At 33.3% G+C, this 23685-nt stretch overlaps 1 protein-coding gene across 1 annotated transcript in view; it reads right to left on the bottom strand.

The window, feature by feature from the left end:
- Window positions 1–23685, bottom strand: part of fxyd6 (FXYD domain containing ion transport regulator 6) — a 53697-nt gene that overhangs the window by 21852 nt on the left and 8160 nt on the right. Inside the window, exon 3 of the mRNA XM_061878583.1 lies at window positions 10447–10500. Within this exon, the coding sequence (XP_061734567.1) occupies window positions 10447–10495 (49 nt within the window). The 5' untranslated portion in view covers window positions 10496–10500. The remainder of the gene's footprint in view (window positions 1–10446; window positions 10501–23685) is intronic.

Genomic DNA, 23685 nt, shown 5'->3' with positions numbered 1-23685 from the left:
AAAATTATTAATTTTTAATTTTAATGCAAAATGGTGACATTTGTCAAATAAAATTCTGACTTTTATCACAGTTTTCGTTGTTCTTGTAAAATAGTCAATTTTTTTTAGTAAAATCTTGACTTTTGTCATTAATTTGCAAAATAAAATTCAGATTATTATTATAATATTGTATAAGTTGTAAAACTACGACTATTTTCATAAAATTGCCCCAAATTTTAGCTTCTCTTGTAAAATTGCGAATGTTGGAGTAAAATTCCAACTTTTATTATAACATTGCACAAATGTTCAGATTTTCTTGTAAAATTTTGACTTGCGTCGAGTAAAATGACGACTTATGTTAAATAACTGCCAACATTCTTGTGAAATTGTGACCTTTCTCTTGTAAAATTCCAACTGATTTTTCACGACAAGGTTTTTTATATTTTCATAGTATGTAAATATCATTATTATTAATGATTATTGTTAATAATGTTGGAAATACACATTTTTATAAATCTAGAAAGGCTGGTCCTAAAGAGGTAGGCATTTTTCGGAAGGTCCCAAGGTCAGAAATACATAAATGTGTGTGTGTGTGTGTGTGTGTGTGTGTGTTCTTTTTTCTGATAAAATTGGTAACAATTTCTCATATAATTTTTGTCTCGTAAAATTATTACATCTACATGTAAAATTATTACTTTTTAATGCAAAATGACGACATTTGTCATATAAAATTCTGACTTTTATCACAATATTGCCACTTTTTGGAGATTATTGTTATAATATTGCCAACATTTTAAAGTTTTCTGGTAAAATTGTGTCTTTTGTCGAGTAATACTACGACTATTTTCATAAAATTGCACAACATTTTTGCTTTTCTTGTAAAATTGCGGATGTTGGAGTAAAATTCCAACTTTTATCATAACATTGCACAAATGTTCAGTTTTTCTTGTAAAATTTTCACTTGCGTTAATTGACGACTATTAAATAACTGCCAAAATTTTTGCGAAATTGTGAACGTTGTCTTGTAAAATTCCAACTCATTTTTCACAACAAGCTTTTTTATATTTGCATAGTATGTAAATATCATTATTATTAATGATTATTATTATTAATGTTGTAAATACAATTTTTTTTTATATCTAGATAGGGTAGTTTTAAAGAGGTAGACATTTTTTGGGTGGTCCCAAGAAGGTCAGAAATACATAAATGTGTGTGTGTGTGTGTGTGTGTGTGTGTGTGTGTGTGTGTGTGTTCTTTTTTCTGATAAAATTGGTAACAATTTCTCATATAATTTTTGTCTCGTAAAATTATTACATCTACATGTAAAATTATTACTTTTTAATGCAAAATGACATTTGTCATATAAAATTCTGACTTTTATCACAATATTGCCACTTTTTGGAGATTATTGTTATAATATTGCCAACATTTTAAAGTTTTCTGGTAAAATTGTGTCTTTTGTCGAGTAATACTACGACTATTTTCATAAAATTGCACAACATTTTTGCTTTTCTTGTAAAATTGCGGATGTTGGAGTAAAATTCCAACTTTTATCATAACATTGCACAAATGTTCAGTTTTTCTTGTAAAATTTTGACTTGCGTTAATTGACGACTATTAAATAACTGCCAAAATTTTTGCGAAATTGTGAACGTTGTCTTGTAAAATTCCAACTCATTTTTCACAACAAGCTTTTTTATATTTACATAGTATGTAAATATCATTATTATTAATGATTATTATTATTAATGTTGTAAATACAATTTTTTTTTATATCTAGAAAGGGTAGTTTTAAAGAGGTAGACATTTTTTGGGTGGTCCCAAGAAGGTCAGAAATACATAAATGTGTGTGTGTGTGTGTGTGTGTGTGTGTGTGTGTGTGTGTGTTCTTTTTTCTGATAAAATTAGTAACAATTTCTCATAAGTTTTTCTTGTAAAATTATGTCTTTATGTAAAATTATTACTTTTTAATTTTAATACAAAATGGCGACATTTGTCATATAAAATTCTGACTTTTATCACAATATTGCCAATGTTTTCATTGTTCTTGTAAAATAGTCCAATTTTTTTAGTAAAATCTTGACTTTTGTCATTAATTTGCAAAATAAAATTCAGATTATTATTATAATATTGTATAAGTTTTCTGATAAAATTGTAAAACTACGACTATTTTCGTAAAATTGCCCCAAATTTTAGCTTCTCTTGTAAAATTGCAAATGTTCGGGTAAAATTCCAACTTTTATCATAACATTGCACAAATGTTCAGATTTTGCTGTAAAATTTTGACTTGCGTCGAGTAAAATGACGACTTATGTTAAATAACTGCCAAAATTCTTGTGAAATTGTGACCTTTCTCTTGTAAAATTCCAACTGATTTTTCACAACAAGGTGTGTGTGTGTGTGTGTGTGTGTGTGTGTGTGTGTTCTTTTTTCTGATAAAATTAGTAACAATTTCTCATATGTTTTTTCTCGTAAAATTATGTTTTTATGTAAAATTATTAATTTTTAATTTTAATACAAAATGGTGACATTTGTCAAATAAAATTCTGACTTTTATCACAGTTTTCGTTGTTCTTGTAAAATAGTCAATTTTTTTTAGTAAAATCTTGACTTTTGTCATTAATTTGCAAAATAAAATTCAGATTATTATTATAATATTGTATAAGTTGTAAAACTACAACTATTTTCATAAAATTGCCCCAAATTTTAGCTTCTCTTGTAAAATTGCGAATGTTAGAGTAAAATTCCAACTTTTATTATAACATTGCACAAATGTTTAGTTTTTCTTGTAAAATTTTGACTTGCGTCGAGTAAAATGACGACTTATGTTAAATAACTGCCAAAATTCTTGTGAAATTGTGACCTTTCTCTTGTAAAATTCCAACTGATTTTTCACGACAAGGTTTTTTATATTTTCATAGTATGTAAATATCATTGTTATTAATGATTATTATTAATAATGTTGGAAATACACATTTTTATAAATCTAGAAAGGCTGGTCCTAAAGAGGTAGGCATTTTTCGGAAGTCTCAAGAAGGTCAGAAATACATAATTGTGTGTGTGTGTGTGTGTGTGTGTGTGTGTGTGTGTGTGTGTTCTTTTTTCTGATAAAATTGGTAACAATTTCTCATATAATTTTTGTCTCGTAAAATTATTACATCTACATGTAAAATTATTACTTTTTAATGCAAAATGACGACATTTGTCATATAAAATTCTGACTTTTATCACAATATTGCCACTTTTTGGAGATTATTGTTATAACATTGCCAACATTTTAAAGTTTTCTGATAAAATTGTGTCTTTTGTCGAGTAATACTACGACTATTTTCATAAAATTGCATAACATTTTTGCTTTTCTTGTAAAATTGCGAATGTTGGAGTAAAATTCCAACTTTTATCATAACATTGCACAAATGTTCAGTTTTTCTTGTAAAATTTTGACTTGCGTTAATTGACGACTTCTATTAAATAACTGCCAAAATTCTTGAGAAATTGTGAACTTTCTCTTGTAAAATTCCAACTCATTTTTCACAACAAGCTTTTTTATATTTGCATAGTATGTAAATATCATTATTATTAATGATTATTATTATTAATGTTGGAAATACAATTTTTTTTTATATCTAGAAAGGGTAGTTTTAAAGACGTAGGCATTTTTCGGGAGGTCCCAAGAAGGTCAGAAATACATAAATGTGCGTGTGTGTGTGTGTGTGTGTGTGTGTGTGTGTGTGTTCTTTTTTCTGATAAAATTAGTAACAATTTCTCATATGTTTTTTCTCATGAAATTATTATGTCTTTATGTAAAATTATTACTTTTTAATTTTAATACAAAATGGCGACATTTGTCATATAAAATTATGACTTTTATCACAATATTGCCAATGTTTTCGGTTTTCTTGTAAAATAGTCCAATTTTTTTAGTAAAATCTTGACTTTTGTCATTAATTTGCAAAATAAAATTCAGATTATTATTATAATATTGTATAAGTTTTCTGATAAAATTGTAAAACTACGACTATTTTCATAAAATTGCCCCAAATTTTAGCTTCTCTTGTAAAATTGCGAATGTTCGAGTAAAATTCCAACTTTTATCATAACATTGCACAAATGTTCAGATTTTGTTGTAAAATTTTGACTTGCGTCGAGTAAAATGACGACTTATGTTAAATAACTGCCAACATTCTTGTGAAATTGTGACCTTTCTCTTGTAAAATTCCAACTGATTTTTCACGACAAGGTTTTTTATATTTTCATAATATGTAAATAACATTATTATTAATGATTATTATTAATAATGTTGGAAATACACATTTTTATACATCTAGAAAGGGTGGTCCTAAAGAGGTAGGCATTTTTTGGAAGGTCCCAAGAAGGTCAGAAATACATAATTGTGTGTGTGTGTGTGTGTGTGTGTTCTTTTTTCTGATAAAATTGGTAACAATTTCTCATATAATTTTTGTCTCGTAAAATTATTACATCTACATGTAAAATTATTACTTTTTAATGCAAAATGACGACATTTGTCACATAAAATTCTGACTTTTATCACAATATTGCCACTTTTTGGAGATTATTGTTATAATATTGACAAAATTTTAAAGTTTTCTGGTAAAATTGTGTCGTTTGTCGAGTAATAGTACGACTATTTTCATAAAATTGCACAAAATTTTTGCTTTTCTTGTAAAATTGCGAATGTTGGAGTAAAATTCCAACTTTTATCATAAAATTGCACAAATGTTCAGTTTTTCTTGTAAAATTTTGACTTGCGTTAATTGACGACTTCTATTAAATAACTGCCAAAATTCTTGAGAAATTGTGAACGTTCTCTTGTAAAATTCCAACTCATTTTTCACAACAAGCTTTTTTATATTTGCACAGTATGTAAATATCATTATTATTAATGATTATTATTATTAATGTTGTAAAAAAAAATTTTTTTTATATCTAGAAAGGGTAGTTTTAAAGAGGTAGGCATTTTTCGGAAGGTCCCAAGAAGGTCAGAAATACATAAATGTGTGTGTGTGTGTGTGTGTGTGTGTGTGCGTGTGTGTGTGTTCTTTTTTCTGATAAAATTAGTAACAATTTCTCATATGTTTTTTCTCATGAAATTATTATGTCTTTATGTAAAATTATTAATTTTTAATTTTAATACAAAATGGCGACATTTGTCATATAAAATTCTGACTTTTATCACAATATTGCCAATGTTTTCGTTGTTTTTCTAAAATAGTCAAAATTTTTAAGTAAAATCTTCACTTTTGTCATTAATTGGCAAAATAAAATTCAGATTATTATTATAATATTGTATAAGTTTTCTGATAAAAATGGTAAAACTACGACTATTTTCATAAAATTGCCCCACATTTTAGCTTCTCTTGTAAAATTGCAAATGTTGGAGTAAAATTCCAACTTTTATCATAACATTGCACAAATGTTCAGATTTTGTTGTCAAATTTTGACTTGCGTCGAGTAAAATGACGACTTATGTTAAATAACTGCCAACATTCTTGTGAAATTGTGACCTTTCTCTTGTAAAATTCCAACTGATTTTTCACGACAAGCTTTTTTATATTTTCATAGTATGTAAATATCATTGTTATTAATGATTATTATTAATAATGTTGGAAATACACATTTTTATACATCTAGAAAGGCTGGTCCTAAAGAGGTAGGCATTTTTCGGAGGTCTCAAGAAGGTCAGAAATACATAAATGTGTGTGTGTGTGTGTGTGTTCTTTTTTCCGATAAAATTGGTAACAATTTCTCATATAATTTTTGTCTCGTAAAATTATTACATCTACATGTAAAATTATTACTTTTTAATGCAAAATGACGACATTTGTCATATAAAATTCTGACTTTTATCACAACATTGCCACTTTTTGGAGATTATTGTTATAATATTGACAACATTTTAAAGTTTTCTGGTAAAATTGTGTCGTTTGTCGAGTAATACTACGACTATTTTGTTAAAAAATGGCACAACATTTTTGCTTTTCTTGTAAAATTGCGAATGTTGGAGTAAAATTCCAACTTTTATCATAACATTGCACAAATGTTCAGTTTTTCTTGTAAAATTTTGACTTGTGTCTAGTAAAATGACGACTTCTATTAAATAACTGCCAAAATTCTTGAGAAATTGTGAACGTTCTCTTGTAAAATTCCAACTCATTTTTCACAACAAGCTTTTTTATATTTGCATAGTATGTAAATATCATTACTATTAATGATTATTATTAATAATGTTGTAAATACAATTTTTTTTTATATCTAGAAAGGGTAGTTTTAAAAAGGTAGGCATTTTTCGGGAGGTCCCAAGAAGGTCAGAAATACATAAATGTGTGTGTGTGTGTGTGTGTGTGTTCTTTTTTCTGATAAAATTAGTAACAATTTCTCATATGTTTTTTCTCGTAAAATTATTACTTTTTAATTTTAATACAAAATGGCGACATTTGTCATATAAAATTCTGACTTTTATCACAATATTGCCAACGTTTTCGTTGTTCTTGTAAAATAGTCAAATTTTTTTTGTAAAATCTTGACTTTTGTCATTAATTTGCAAAATAAAATTCAGATTATTATTATAATATTGTATAAGTTTTCTGATAAAATTGTAAAACTACGACTATTTTCATAAAATTGCCCCAAATTTTAGCTTCTCTTGTAAAATTGCGAGTGTTAGAGTAAAATTCCAACTTTTATCATAACATTGCACAAATGTTCAGATTTTGTTGTAAAATTTTGACTTGCGTCGAGTAAAATGACGACTTATGTTAAATAACTGCCAACATTCTTGTGAAATTGTGACCTTTCTCTTGTAAAATTCCAACTGATTTTTCACGACAAGGTTTTTTATATTTTCATAATATGTAAATATCATTATTATTAATGATTATTATTAATAATGTTGGAAATACACATTTTTATACATCTAGAAAGGCTGGTCCTAAAGAGGTAGGCATTTTTCGGAAGGTCCCAAGAAGGTCAGAAATACATAAATGTGTGTGTGTGTGTGTGTGTGTGTGTGTGTGTGTGTGTGTGTGTTTGTGTGTGTGTGTGTTCTTTTTTCTGATAAAATTAGTAACAATTTCTCATATGTTTTTTCTCATGAAATTATTATGTCTTTATGTAAAATTATTAATTTTTAATTTTAATACAAAATGGCGACATTTGTCATATAAAATTCGGACTTTTATCACAATATTGCCAATGTTTTCGTTGTTTTTCTAAAGTAGTCCAATTTTTTAAGTAAAATCTTGACTTTTGTCATTAATTTGCAAAATAAAATTCAGATTATTATTATAATATTGTATAAGTTGTAAAACTACGACTATTTTCATAAAATTGCCCCAAATTTTAGCTTCTCTTGTAAAATTGCGAATGTTAGAGTAAAATTCCAACTTTTATTATAACATTGCACAAATGTTTAGTTTTTCTTGTAAAATTTTGACTTGCGTCGAGTAAAATGACGACTTATGTTAAATAACTGCCAACATTCTTGTGAAATTGTGACCTTTCTCTTGTAAAATTCCAACGGATTTTTCACAACAAGCTTTTTTATATTTACATAGTATGTAAATATCATTATTATTAATGATTATTATTATTAATGTTGTAAATACATTTTTTTTTATATCTAGAAAGGCTGGTCCTAAAGAGGTAGGCATTTTTCGGGAGGTCCCAAGAAGGTCAGAAATACATAAATGTGTGTGTGTGTGTGTGTGTGTGTGTGTGTGTGTGTGTGTGTGTGTGTGTGTGTTCTTTTTTCTGATAAAATTAGTAACAATTTCTCATGTGTTTTTTCTCGTAAAATTATTATGTCTTTACGTAAAATTATTACTTTTTAATTTTAATACAAAATGGCGACATTTGTCATATAAAATTCTGACTTTCATCACAATATCGCCAATGTTTTCGTTGTTCTTGTAAAATAGTCCAATTTTTTTAGTAAAATCTTGACTTTTGTCATTAATTTGCAAAATAAAATTCAGATTATTATTATAATATTGTATAAGTTGTAAAACTACGACTGTTTTCGTAAAACTGCCCCAAATATTAGCTTCTCTTGTGAAAATTGCGAATGTTAGAGTAAAATTCCAACTTTTATCATAACATTGCACAAATGTTCAGATTTTGCTGTAAAATTTTGACTTGCGTCGAGTAAAATGATGACTTATGTTAAATAACTGCCAAAATTCTTGTGAAATTGTGACCTTTCTCTTGTAAAATTCCAACAGATTTTTCACAACAAGGTGTGTGTGTGTGTGTGTGTGTGTGTGTGTGTGTGTGTTCTTTTTTCTGATAAAATTAGTAACAATTTCTCATATGTTTTTTCTCGTAAAATTATGTTTTTATGTAAAATTATTAATTTTTAATTTTAATGCAAAATGGTGACATTTGTCAAATAAAATTCTGACTTTTATCACAGTTTTCGTTGTTCTTGTAAAATAGTCAATTTTTTTTAGTAAAATCTTGACTTTTGTCATTAATTTGCAAAATAAAATTCAGATTATTATTATAATATTGTATAAGTTGTAAAACTACGACTATTTTCATAAAATTGCCCCAAATTTTAGCTTCTCTTGTAAAATTGCGAATGTTAGAGTAAAATTCCAACTTTTATCATAACATTGCACAAATGTTCAGATTTTGCTGTAAAATTTTGACTTGCGTCGAGTAAAATGACGACTTATGTTAAATAACTGCCAACATTCTTGTGAAATTGTGACCTTTCTCTTGTAAAATTCCAACTCATTTTTCACAACAAGGTGTGTGTGTGTGTGTGTTCTTTTTTCTGATCAAATTAGTAACAATTTCTCATATGTTTTTTCTCGTAAAATTATTATGTTTTTATGTAAAATTATTAATTTTTAATTTTAATGCAAAATGGTGACATTTGTCAAATAAAATTCTGACTTTTATCACAGTTTTCGTTGTTCTTGTAAAATAGTCAATTTTTTTTAGTAAAATCTTGACTTTTGTCATTAATTTGCAAAATACAATTCAGATTATTATTATAATATTGTATAAGTTGTAAAACTACGACTATTTTCATAAAATTGCCCCAAATTTTAGCTTCTCTTGTAAAATTGCGAATGTTCGAGTAAAATTCCAACTTTTATCATAACATTGCACAAATGTTTAGTTTTTCTTGTAAAATTTTGACTTGCGTCGAGTAAAATGACGACTTATGTTAAATAACTGCCAAAATTCTTGTGAAATTGTGACCTTTCTCTTGTAAAATTCCAACTCATTTTTCACAACAGGGTTTTTTATATTTTCATAGTATGTAAATATCATTGTTATTAATGATTATTATTAATAATGTTGGAAATACACATTTTTATACATCTAGAAAGGCTGGTCCTAAAGAGGTAGGCATTTTTCGGGAGGTCCCAAGAAGGTCAGAAATACATAATTGTGTGTGTGTGTGTGTGTGTGTGTGTGTGTGTGTGTGTGTGTGTTCTTTTTTCTGATAAAATTGGTAACAATTTCTCATATAATTTTTTGTCTCGTAAAATTATTACATCTCCATGTAAAATTATTACTTTTTAATGCAAAATGACGACATTTGTCATATAAAATTCTGACTTTTATCACAATATTGCCACTTTTTGGAGATTATTGTTATAATATTGCCAACATTTTAAAGTTTTCTGATAAAATTGTGTCTTTTGTCGAGTAATACTACGACTATTTTCATAAAATTGCATAACATTTTTGCTTTTCTTGTAAAATTGCGGATGTTGGAGTAAAATTCCAACTTTTATCATAACATTGCACAAATGTTCAGTTTTTCTTGTAAAATTTTGACTTGCGTCGAGTAAAATGCCGACTTATATTAAGTAACTGCCGAAATTTTGGAGAAATTGTGAACGTTCTCTTGTGAGATTCCAACTCATTTTTCACAACAAGCTTTTTTATATTTGCATAGTATGTAAATATCATTATTATTAAGGATTATTATTATTAATGTTGTAAATACAATTTTATATCTAGAAAGGGTAGTTTTAAAGAGGTAGGCATTTTTCGGGAGGTCCCAAGAAGGTCAGAAATACATAAATGTGTGTGAGTTCTTTTTTCTGATAAAATTAGTAACAATTTCTCATATGTTTTTTCTCGTAAAATTATTACTTTTTAATTTTAATACAAAATGGCGACATTTGTCATATAAAATTCTGACTTTTATCACAATATTGCCAATGTTTTCGTTGTTCTTGTAAAATAGTCCAATTTTTTTAGTAAAATCTTGACTTTTGTCATTAATTTGCAAAATATTTATTTTAAATATTTAGTTATTAATGATTATTATTATTAATGTTGGAAATACACATTTTTATACATCTAGAAAGGCTGGTCCTAAAGAGGTAGGCATTTTTCGGAGGTCTCAAAAAGCTCAGAAATACATAAATGTGTGTGTGTGTGTGTGTGTGTGTGTTAGAAGAGGGGGGGACACACACTTACCAGCCACACACACCAGCAGCGAGGAGAGGAAGAGAGAAATAGTTTCCATGGCAACTGTTGATATAGAGCAATATAAGAGAAGAAGGGGAGGGTGAGGGACAAAATGAAAGAAAATATGCCGTTTTGGAATTGTACTTCAGGACACTTCATTAGGGACAGACATATGTGGCATCCAACACAACTACCGTACTCCCAATTTGCGTTGGGTCATTGAACGCCACACCAAGTATTGTCATTGTAACGACACATCGTGCAAGCAGTGCTGATTGTATAACATAAAGCAATTATGTTGTGATAAGAAGGAATCCACTGATTGCACGGATGCAACGATGGACAACGATGGACAACAATTAGTGGAAAGTATGGTGCATACAGAGTGTTATCATATTGGCAGGGGAGAGAAATCTCGTAGAAATCTAATTGGAAGAACCCGTCGTGTACTAAAGTGCTCTCTCTTAGTCTTGAGTGGTTTTATTGATTTTTTTTGTAATGTATTATAGATGATGTTATGTTTGCAAGCACCAACACTCATGCTCTGCATCCACCGGGATGTGTTTGCCTATCATCGCCATCTGACCTCCTCCAAGGTCCAACAATTCAATCAGCACCAAATTGTAATTCACACACTTTGGAACACAGATAGTCCACTGTTCAGAAGCTACTGCAAAAAAGGTTAGTCAAAGATCCTCTATGTGACAGGAGCACTCTGTTTTTTTTTAAGAATCCACTGCAAAAACGCTAGTCGAAAATCCTTTGTATGACGGAAGAACTCTGCTGTTTTTTAGGAATCCACAGCAAAAATGCTAGTTAAAGATCCTCAACGTAACAGGAGCACTTTGCTTTTTTAAAGTATCTACTGCAAAAATGCTACTCAAAGATCCTCTATATGACAGCAGCGCTGTCCTCTTTCTAAGAAGCAACTGCAAAAAGACCAGTCAAAGATCCTCCATATGACAGGAGAACTCTGCTGTTTTTAAGAAGCTACTGCAAAAAAAAAAAATATTCAAAGATCCTCTATGACAGGAGGATTCTGCTTTTTTAGAGAGTCTACTGCAAAAATGATAATTAAAGATCCTCAACGCAACAGGAGCACTTTGCTTTTTTTAAGAATCTACTGCAAAAATACTAGTCAAAGATCCTCTATATGACAGCAGCGCTCTGCTCTTTCTAAGAAACAACTGCAAAAAGACCAGTCAAAGATCCTCTATATGACAGGAGAACTCTGCTGTTTTTAAGAAGCTACTGCAAAAAAAAAAATATTCAAAGATCCTCTATGACAGGAGAATTCTGCTTTTTTAGAGAGTCTACTGCAAAAAGGCTAGTCAAAGATCCTCAACGCAACAGGAGCACTTTGCTTTTTTAAAGAATCCACTGCAAAAACGCTAGTCGAAAATCCTTTGTATGACGGAAGAACTCTGCTGTTTTTTAGGAATCCACAGCAAAAATGTTAGTTAAAGATCCTCAACGTAACAGGAGCACTTTGCTTTTTTTAAGTATCTACTGCAAAAATGCTACTCAAAGATCCTCTATATGACAGCAGCGCTCTGCTCTTTCTAAGAAGCAACTGCAAAAAGACCAGTCAAAGATCCTCTACATGACAGGAGAACTCTGCTGTTTTTAAGAAGCTACTGCAAAAAAAAATATTCAAAGATCCTCTATGACAGGAGAATTCTGCTTTTTTAGAGAGTCTACTGCAAAAATGCTAGTTAAAGATCCTCAAAGCAACAGGAGCACTTTGCTTTTTTAAAGAATCTACTGCAAAAATGCTAGCCAAAGATCCTCTATATGACAGGAAAACTCTGTGGTGTTTAAGAAATTACTGCAAAAAGACTAGTCAAAGATCTTTTATATGAGAGGAGCACTCTGCTGTTTTTAAGAAGCTACCGCAAAAAGACTAGTCAAAGATCTTGTATGACAGGAGAACTCTGCTGTTTTTTATGACTCTACTGCAAAAATGCTAGTTAAAGATCATGAACGCAACAAGAGCACTTAGCTTTTTTATTCAAAGATCCTCTATGACAGGAGCCCTCTGCTTTTTTAGAGAGTCTACTGCAAAAATGCTAGTTAAAGATCCTCAACGTAACAGGAGCACTCCGCTTTTTTAAGTATCTACTGCAAAAATGCTACTCAAAGATCCTCTATATGACAGCAGCGCTCTGCTCTTTCTAAGAAGCAACTGCAAAAAGACCAGTCAAAGATCCTCTATATGACAGGAGAACTCTGCTGTTTTTAAGAAGCTACTGCAAAAAAAAAAAAATATTCAAAGATCCTCTATGACAGGAGAATTCTGCTTTTTTAGAGAGTCTACTGCAAAAATGCTAGTTAAAGATCCTCAACGCAACAGGAGCACTTTGCTTTTTTAAAGAATGTCCTGCAAAAATGCTTGTCAAAGATCCTCTATATAACAGTAGCACTCTGCTGTTTTTAAGAAGCTACCTCAAAAAAGGTTAGTCAAAGATCCTCTCTGTGACAGGAGCACTCTTTTTTTTAAGAATCTACGGTAAAAATGCTAGTCAAAGATCCTTTGTTTGACAGGAGAACTCTGCTGTTTTTTAAGGATCCCCTCCAAAAATGCTAGTAAAAGATCCTCAACGTAACAGGAGCACTCCGCTTTTTTAAGTATCTACTGCAAAAATGCTACTCAAAGATCCTCTATATGACAGCAGCGCTCTGCTCTTTCTAAGAAGCAACTGCAAAAAGACCAGTCAAAGATCCTCTATATGACAGGAGAACTCTGCTGTTTTTAGGAAGCTGCTGCAAAAAGAAAAGTCAAAGATCCTCTAAGACAGGAGAATTCTGCGTTTTTAGAGAATTTACTGCAAAAATGGTAGTTAAAGATCCTTAACAAAAGGAGCAATTTGCTTCTTTTAAAGAATTTACTGCAAAAATGCTAGTCAAAGATTCTCTATGACAGGAGGATTCTGCTGTTTTAGAGTCTGCGGCAAAAATGTGCACCAAAGATCCCTTGTATGACAGAAGAACTCTGCTGTTTTTTAAGAATCTATTGCAAAAATGCTAGTCAAAGATCTTCTATATGACAGGAGCACTCTGCTGTTTCTAAGAAGCTACTGAATAAAGACTAGTTAAAGATCCTTTACATGACAGGAGCCTTCTGCTGTTTTTAAGAAACTACTGCAAAAATACTAGTTAAAGATCCTCAACGCAACAGGAGCACTTTGCTTTTTTAAAGAATCTACTGCAAAAATGCTAGTCGAAAATCCTTTGTATGACGGAAGAACTCTGCTGTTTTTTAGGAATCCACAGCAAAAATGCTAGTTAAAGATCCTCAACGCAACTGGAGCACTCCGCTTTTTTAAGTATCTACTGCAAAAATGCTACTCAAAGATCCTCTATATGACAGCAGCGCTCTGCTCTTTCTAAGAAGCAACTGCAAAAAGACCAGTCAAAGATCCTCTATATGACAGGAGAATTCTGCTGTTTTTAAGAAGCTACTGCGAAAAGACTATTCAAAGATCCTCTATGACAGGAGAATTCTGCTGTTTTTAAAAAGCTACAGCAAAAATGCTAGTTAAAGATCCTCAACGCAACAGGAGCACTTTGCTTTTTTAAAGAATCTACTGCAAAAATGCTAGTCAAAGATCCTCTACATGACAGGAGAACTATGTGGTTTTTAAGAAACTACTGCAAAAAGCCTATTCAAAGATCCTCTATGACAGGAGAATTCTGCTTTTTTAGAGAATCTACTGCAAAAATGGTAGTTAAAGATCTTCAACGCAACAGGAAAACTTTGCTTTTTTACAGAAGCTACTGCAAAAATGCTAGTCAAAGATTCTCTATGACAGGAGAATTCTGCATTTTTAGAGTCTACTGCAAAAATGTGTGTCAAAGATCCTTTGTATGACGGAAGAACTCTGCTGTTTGTTTTAAGAATCTACTGCAAAAATGCTAGTTAAAGATCCTCAACGCAACAGGAGCACTTTTATTTTTTAAAGAATGTCCTGCAAAAATGCTTGTCAAAGATCCTCTATATAACAGTAGCACTCTGCTGTTTTTAAGAAGCTACCTCAAAAAAGGTTAGTCAAAGATCCTCTCTGTGACAGGAGCACTCTTTTTTTTAAGAATCTACGGTAAAAATGCTAGTCAAAGATCCTTTGTTTGACAGGAGAACTCTGCTGTTTTTTAAGGATCCCCTCCAAAAATGCTAGTTAAAGATCCTCAACGTAACAGGAGCACTCCGCTTTTTTAAGTATCTACTGCAAAAATGCTACTCAAAGATCCTCTATATGACAGCAGCGCTCTGCTCTTTCTAAGAGGCAACTGCAAAAAGACCAGTCAAAGATCCTCTATATGACAGGAGATCTCTGCTGTTTTTAGGAAGCTGCTGCAAAAAGAAAAGTCAAAGATCCTCTAAGACAGGATAATTCTGCGTTTTTAGAGAATTTACTGCAAAAATGGTAGTCAAAGATCCTTAACAAAAGGAGCAATTTGCTTCTTTTAAAGAATTTACTGCAAAAATGCTAGTCAAAGATTCTCTATGACAGGAGGATTCTGCTGTTTTAGAGTCTGCGGCAAAAATGTGCACCAAAGATCCCTTGTATGACGGAAGAACTCTGCTGTTTTTTAAGAATCTATTGCAAAAATGCTAGTCAAAGATCTTCTATATGACAGGAGCACTCTGCTGTTTCTAAGAAGCTACTGAATAAAGACTAGTTAAAGATCCTTTACATGACAGGAGCCTTCTGCTGTTTTTAAGAAACTACTGCAAAAATACCAGTTAAAGATCCTCAATGCAACAGGAGCACTTTGCTTTTTTAAAGAATCTACTGCAAAAATGCTAGTCGAAAATCCTTTGTATGACGGAAGAACTCTGCTGTTTTTTAGGAATCCACAGCAAAAAAGCTAGTAAAAGATCCTCAACGTAACAGGAGCACTCCGCTTTTTTAAGTATCTACTGCAAAAATGCTACTCAAAGATCCTCTATACGACAGCAGCGCTCTGCTCTTTCTAAGAAGCAACTGCAAAAAGACCAGTCAAAGATCCTCTATACGACAGCAGCGCTCTGCTCTTTCTAAGAAGCAACTGCAAAAAGACCAGTCAAAGATCCTCCATATGACAGGAAAACTCTGCTGTTTTTAGGAAGCTGCTGCAAAAAGAAAAGTCAAAGATCCTCTAAGACAGGATAATTCTGCGTTTTTAGAGAATTTACTGCAAAAATGGTAGTTAAAGATCCTTAACAAAAGGAGCAATTTGCTTCTTTTAAAGAATTTACTGCAAAAATGCTAGTCAAAGATCCTCTATGACAGGAGAATTCTGCTTTTTTAGAGAGTCTACTGCAAAAATGCTAGTTAAAGATCCTCAACGCAACAGGAGCACTTTTCTTTTTTAAAGAATGTCCTGCAAAAATGCTTGTCAAAGATCCTCTATATAACAGTAGCACTCTGCTGTTTTTAAGAGGCTACCTCAAAAAAGGTTAGTCAAAGATCCTCTCTGTGACAGGAGCACTCTTTTTTTTAAGAATCTACGGTAAAAATGCTAGTCAAAGATCCTTTGTTTGACAGGAGAACTCTGCTGTTTTTTAAGGATCCCCTCCAAAAATGCTAGTAAAAGATCCTCAACGTAACAGGAGCACTCCGCTTTTTTAAGTATCTACTGCAAAAATGCTACTCAAAGATCCTCTATATGACAGCAGCGCTCTGCTCTTTCTAAGAAGCAACTGCAAAAAGACCAGTCAAAGATCCTCCATATGACAGGACAACTCTGCTGTTTTTAAGAAGCTACTGCAAAAAAAAAAAAAATATTCAAAGATCCTCTATGACAGGAGAATTCTGCTTTTTTAGAGAGTCTACTGCAAAAATGCTAGTTAAAGATCCTCAACGCAACAAGAGCACTTTTCTTTTTTAAAGAATGTCCTGCAAAAATGCTTGTCAAAGATCCTCTATATAACAGTAGCACTCTGCTGTTTTTAAGAAGCTACCTCAAAAAAGGTTAGTCAAAGATCCTCTCTGTGACAGGAGCACTCTTTTTTTTTAAGAATCTACGGTAAAAATGCTAGTCAAAGATCCTTTGTTTGACAGGACAACTCTGCTGTTTTTTTAAGGATCCCCTCCAAAAATGCTAGTAAAAGATCCTCAACGTAACAGGAGCACTCCGCTTTTTTAAGTATCTACTGCAAAAATACTACTCAAAGATCCTCTATATGACAGCAGCGCTCTGCTCTTTCTAAGAAGCAACTGCAAAAAGACCAGTCAAAGATCCTCTATATGACAGGAGATCTCTGCTGTTTTTAGGAAGCTGCTGCAAAAAGAAAAGTCAAAGATCCTCTAAGACAGGATAATTCTGCGTTTTTAGAGAATCTACTGCAAAAATGGTAGTTAAAGATCCTTAACAAAAGGAGCAATTTGCTTCTTTTAAAGAATTTACTGCAAAAATGCTAGTCAAAGATTCTCTATGACAGGAGGATTCTGCTGTTTTAGAGTCTGCGGCAAAAATGTGCACCAAAGATCCCTTGTATGACGGAAGAACTCTGCTGTTTTTTAAGAATCTATTGCAAAAATGCTAGTCAAAGATCTTCTATATGACAGGAGCACTCTGCTGTTTCTAAGAAGCTACTGAATAAAGACTAGTTAAAGATCCTTTACATGACAGGAGCCTTCTGCTGTTTTAAAAGAAACTACTGCAAAAAGACTAGTCAAAGATCTTGTGTGACAGGAGAATTCAACTGTTTTAGAGTCTACTGCAAAATTGCGCGTCAAATATCCTTTGTCTGACAGGAGAACTCTGCTGTTTTTTAAGAATCTACTGCAAAAATACTAGTCAAAGATCCTCTATATGACAGCAGCGCTCTGTTCTTTCTCAGAAGCAACTGCAAAAAGACCAGTCAAAGATCCTCCATATGACAGGACAACTCTGCCGTTTTTAAGAAGCTACTGCAAAAAAAAAATATTCAAAGATCCTCTATGACAGGAGAATTATGCTTTTTTAGAGAGTCAACTGCAAAAATGCTAGTTAAAGATCCTCAACGCAACAGGAGCACTTTGCTTTTTTAAAGAATCTACTGCAAAAATGCTAGCCAAAGATCCTCTATATGACAGGAAAACTCTGTGGTGTTTAAGAAATTACTGCAAAAAGACTAGTCAAAGATCCTTTATATGAGAGGAGCACTCTGCTGTTTTTAAGAAGCTACCGCAAAAAGACTAGTCAAAGATCTTGTATGACAGGAGAACTCTGCTGTTTTTTATGACTCTACTGCAAAAATGCTAGTTAAAGATCATGAACGCAACAAGAGCACTTAGCTTTTTTATTCAAAGATCCTCTATGACAGGAGAATTCTGCTTTTTTAGAGAGTCTACTGCAAAAATGCTAGTTAAAGATCCTCAACGCAACAGGAGCACTTTGCTTTTTTAAAGAATCTACTGCAAAAATGCTACTCAAAGATCCTCTATATGACAGGAGCACTCTGCTGTTTTTAAGAAGCTACTGCCAAAAGACTAGTCAAAGATCCTCTGTATGACAGGAGCACTCTGCTGTTTCTAAGAAGGTACTGCAAAAAGACTAGTCAAAGATCCTCTGTATGACAGGAGAACTGTTGTTTTTTTAAGAATGTACTGCAGAAAATCTAGGTCAGGATCCTCAAGGCAACAGGAACACTTTTGCAAAAATGCTAGTCAAAGATCCTCTATATGACAGAAGCACTCTGCGGTTTTTAAGAAGCTACTGCAAAAAGACTAGTCAAAGATCCTCTGTATGACAGGAAAACTGTTGTTTTTTTTAAGAATGTACTGCAAAAAATCTAGGTAAAGATCCTCAATGCAACAGGAACACTTTTGCAAAAATGCTAGTCAAAGATCCTCTATATGACAGAAGCACTCTGCTGTTTTTAAGAAGCTACTGCAAAAAGACTAGTCAAAGATCCTCTGTATGACAGGAGAACTGTTGTTTTTTTAAGAATGTACAGCAAAAATGCTAGTTAAAGATCCTCAACGTAACAGGAGCACTTTGCTTTTTTAAAGAATCTACTATAAAAATGCTAGTCAAAGATCCTCTATACGACAGGACCACTCTACTGTTTCTAAAAAGCTACTGCCAAAAGACTAGTCAAAGATCCTCTGTATGACAGGAGCACTCTGCTGTTTCTAAGAAGGTACTGCAAAAAGACTAGTCAAAGATCCTCTGTATGACAGGAGAACTGTTGTTTTTTTAAGAATGTACTGCAAAAAATCTAAAGATCCTCAATGCAACAGGAACACTTTTGCAAAAATGCTAGTCAAAGATCCTCTATATGACAGAAGCACTCTGCTGTTTTTAAGAAGCTGCTGCAAAAAGACTAGTCAAAGATCCTCTGTATGACAGGAGAACTGTTGTTTTTTTAAGAATGTACTGCAAAAAATCCAGGTAAAGATCTTCAATGCAACAGGAACACTTTTGCAAAAATGCTAGTCAAAGATCCTCTATATGACAGGAGCACTCTGCTGTTTCTAAGAAGGTACTGCAAAAAGACTAGTCAAAGATCCTCTGTATGACAGGAGAACTGTTGTGTTTTAAGAATGTACAGCAAAAAATGCTAGTTAAAGATCCTCAACGCAACAGGAGCACTTTGCTTTTTTAAAGAATCTACTGCAAAAATGCTAGTCAAAGATCCTCTATATAACAGGAGCACTCTGCTGTTTTTAAGACGCTACTGCAAAAAGACTAGTCAAAGATCCTCTGTATGACAGGAAAACTGTTGTTTTTTAAGAATGTACAGCAAAAATGCTAGTTAAAGATCCTCAACGCAACAGGAGCACTTTGCTTTTTTAAAGAATCTACTGCAAAAATGCTAGTCAAAGATCCTCTATATGACAGGAGCACTCTGCTGTTTTTAAGACGCTACTGCAAAAAGACTAGTCAAAGATCCTCTGTATGACAGGAAAACTGTTGTTTTTTAAGAATGTACAGCAAAAATGCTAGTTAAAGATCCTCAACGCAACAGGAGCACTTTGCTTTTTTAAAGAATCTACTGCAAAAATGCTAGTCAAAGATCCTCTATATGACAGGAGCACTCTGCTGTTTTTAAGAAGCTACTGCAAAAAGACTAGTCAAAAATCCTCTCTGTATGACAGGAGAACTCTGTTGTTTTTTAACAATCTACTCAAAAAATACTAATTAAAGATCCTCAACGCAACAGGAGCACTTCGCTTTTTGAAAGAAAAAAATGCAAAAATGTTAATCAAAGATCCTCTATATGACAGGAGAACTGTTGTTTTTTTAAGAATGTACTGCAAAAAAATATAGGTAAAGATCCTCATTGCAACAGGAACACTTTTGCAAAAATGCTAGCCAAAGATCCTCTATATGACAGAAGCACTCTGCTGTTTTTAAGAAGCTACTGCAAAAAGACTAGTCAAAGATCCTCTGTATGACAGGAGAACTGTTGTTTTTTAAGAAAGTACTCCAAAAAATCTAGGTAAAGATCCTCAATGCAACAGGAACACTTTTGCAAAAATACTAGTCAAAGATCCTCTATATGACAGAAGCACTCTGCTGTTTTTAAGAAGCTATTGCAAAAAGACTAGTCAAAGATCCTCTGTATGACAGGAGAACTGTTGTTTTTTTAAGAATGTACTGCAAAAAATCTAGGTAAAGATCCTCAATGCAACAGGAACACTTTTGCAAAAATGCTAGTCAAAGATCCTCTAAATGACAGAAGCACTCTGCTGTTTTTAAGAAGCTACTGCAAAAAGACTAGTCAAAGATCCTCTGTATGACAGGAGAACTGTTGTTTTTTTTTAAGAATGTACAGCAAAAATGCTAGTTAAAGATCCTCAACGCAACAGGAGCACTTTGCTTTTTTAAAGAATCTACTGCAAAAATGCTAGTCAAAGATCCTCTATATGACAGGAGCACTCGGCTGTTTTTAAGACGCTACTGCAAAAAGACTAGTCAAAGATCCTCTCTGTATGACAGGAAAACTGTTTTTTAAGAATGTACAGCAAAAATGCTAGTTAAAGATCTTCAACGCAACAGGAGCACTTTGCTTTTTTAAAGAATCTACTGCAAAAATGCTAGTCAAAGATCCTCTATATAACAGGAGCACTCTGCTGTTTCTAAGAAGCTACTGCAAAAAGACCAATCAAAGATCCTCTGTATGACAGGAGAACTCTGTTGTTTTTTAACAATCTACTCAAAAAATGCTAATTAAAGATCCTCAACGCAACAGGAGCACTTTTTGAAAGAAAAAAATGCAAAAATGTTAATCAAAGATCCTCTATAACACAGGAGCCCTGTGCTGTTTTGAAGAATCTACTGCAAAAAGGCTAATCAAAGATCCTCTATTAGTCTATTCGACAAGTGAGCCCGTCTGCTTCTTGAGAAACGACTGAACAATCCCTACTCAAAGATCCTCAAATGAGACGATCCTGCTCTGTTGCTGTCTAATGTTAGAAATGCCTCAGGACAAAGGTTGTTTTTTATGAATATCACATTAATTATCCGGCAGAAATGAACACTTTTACGCTCCCCACGGACGCCGCATGACCTTGGCCTGCTTTAGTCCCGCGGGCTCCGTCGTGTGACACGTATCGGTTAAAACGAGGGCAATGACATCTTTACCGAGATCCTGATCCACTTCACCTCTAAAGTCCTGCCTGCGGGGCGCCTCAAGACTTCGGGGCAGACAGCGCTACGCTATAAAATGTATTTATTTATTTATTATTGACGATAACCTCATATTTTCACTACAAGATTTGCTTCTTTCTACTCCTTTTCGGAAAAATTGTCGCAAGAAATGAAAATGTTCGAAATAAACACAAACAATTAACTGCTTTTTTTTTACAGTAAAATACTGTATTCACAATGTACTGTTTTATTACGATATAAGACCATAACACCAACACGCCGGATTGTAGTCAGCTGGAGGCGTGTCTTAATGAAATTAAACAATGGATGTCCGCTAACTTTTTGCAACTCAACGCCAAAAAAAAGGAAATGCTGATTATCGTACCTGCTAGACACCGACCTCTATTTAATAATACAACTCTAACATTTGACAACCAAACAATTAAACAAGGCGACTCGGTAAAGAATCTGGGTATTATCTTCGACCCAACTCTCTCCTTTGAGGCACACATTAAAAGCGTTACTAAAACGGCCTTCTTTCATCTCCGTAATATCGCTAAAATTCGCTCCATTCTGTCCACTAAAGACGCTGAGATCATTATCCATGCGTTTGTTACGTCTCGTCTCGATTACTGTAACGTATTATTTTCGGGTCTCCCCATGTCTAGCATTAAAAGATTACAGTTGGTACAAAATGCGGCTGCTAGACTTTTGACAAGAACAAGAAAGTTTGATCACATTACGCCTGTACTGTATATACCTTTATATACATATATACATACATATATACTGTATATACCTTTATATACATATATACATACATATATACTGTATATACCTTTATATACATATATACATACATATATACCTGTACTGGCTCACCTGCACTGGCTTCCTGTGCACTTAAGTTGTGACTTTAAGGTTTTACTACTTACGTATAAAATACTACACGGTCTAGCTCCATCCTATCTTGCCGATTGTATTGTACCATATGTCCCGGCAAGAAATCTGCCTTCAAAGGACTCCGGCTTATTAGTGATTCCCAAAGCCCAAAAAAAGTCTGCGGGCTATAGAGCTTTTTCCGTTCGGGCTCCAGTACTCTGGAATGCCCTCCCGGTAACAGTTCGAGATGCCACCTCAGTAGAAGCATTTAAGTCTCACCTTAAAACTCATTTGTATACTCTAGCCTTTAAATAGACTCCCTTTTTAGACCAGTTGATCTGCCGTTTCTTTTCTTTTTCTTCTATGTCCCACTCTCCCTTGTGGAGGGGGTCCGGTCCGATCCGGTGGCCATGTACTGCTTGCCTGTGTATCGGCTGGGGACATCTCTGCGCTGCTGATCCGCCTCCGCTTGGGATGGTTTCCTGCTGGCTCCGCTGTGAACGGGACTCTCGCTGCTGTGTTGGATCCGCTTTGGACTGGACTCTCGCGACTGTGTTGGATCCATTATGGATTGAACTTTCACAGTATCATGTTAGACCCGCTCGACATCCATTGCTTTCCTCCTCTCCAAGGTTCTCATAGTCATCATTGTCACCGACGTCCCACTGGGTGTGAGTTTTCCTTGCCCTTATGTGGGCCTACCGAGGATGTCGTGGTGGTTTGTGCAGCCCTTTGAGACACGAGTGATTTAGGGCTATATAAGTAAACATGAATGGTTGAAAAAAACTGCACCAAATCATGTTAAATATGCTCAGGTCAGAAATTTCCATTAATGTTTTCATCGTGTGCTTTACGGCCCCATCTATCAGCATGAGTCCATGTGTCCATATGTCCAGCAGGCTGTTTGTCTTTCATTCTATTACGGGGACAATTAGCAGCAGTAGCCTTCCTCTCTGCTTCTGCACTAGCTATTTGCTTCTTTGCAGCTAAAAACAACTTTGTATTAATTTAAGAAAGCACATAAGTAATGAATAGCAAATGAATTAGTCTAAAATGGATTAATAAACAAGTTGAAAGGCATATGGCTTTGTATTATATCATATATTTAATATTAATGACTCATTTTTGTGACATTGAGTTGGTGACGAACCCCAAAATGCAAATAATTATCTTAGAATTTCATGGCTTCAACACATGCCAAAGTAGTTGGGAAAGGGCATGTTCACCACTGTGTTACATCACCTTTTCTTTTAACAACACTCAATAAACGTTTGGGAACTGAGGAAACTAATTATTGAAGCTTTGAAAGTGGAATTATTTCCCATTCTTGTTTTGTGTAGAGTTTCAGTCGTTCAACAGTCCGGGGTCTCCGCTGTCGTATTTTACACTTCATAATGCGCCACCCATTTTCGATGGGAGGCCGGTCTGGACTGCAGGCGGGCCGGGAAAGTACCCATACTTTTTTTTTACAAAGCCACGCTGTTGTAACACGTGCTGAATTGGCTTGGCATTGTCTTGCTGAAATAAGCAGGGGCGTCCATGAAAAAGACGGCGCTTGGATGGCAGCATATGTTGTTCCAAAATCTGTATGTACCTTTCAGCATTAATGGTGCCTTCACAGATGTGTAAGTTACCCATGCCTTGGGCACTAATGCACCCCCATACCATCACAGATGTGTAAGTTACCCATGCCTTGGGCACTAATGCACCCCCATACCATCACAGATGTGTAAGTTACCCATGCCTTGGGCACTAATACACACCCATACCATCACAGATGTGTAAGTTACCCATGCCTTGGGC

This window comes from Nerophis ophidion, linkage group LG18 (genome assembly GCF_033978795.1).
Source record: "Nerophis ophidion isolate RoL-2023_Sa linkage group LG18, RoL_Noph_v1.0, whole genome shotgun sequence".
Taxonomy (NCBI): domain Eukaryota; kingdom Metazoa; phylum Chordata; class Actinopteri; order Syngnathiformes; family Syngnathidae; genus Nerophis; species Nerophis ophidion.
Note: the sequence above shows the minus strand (reverse complement) of the source record. Positions and strands in the feature narration are given on the sequence as shown.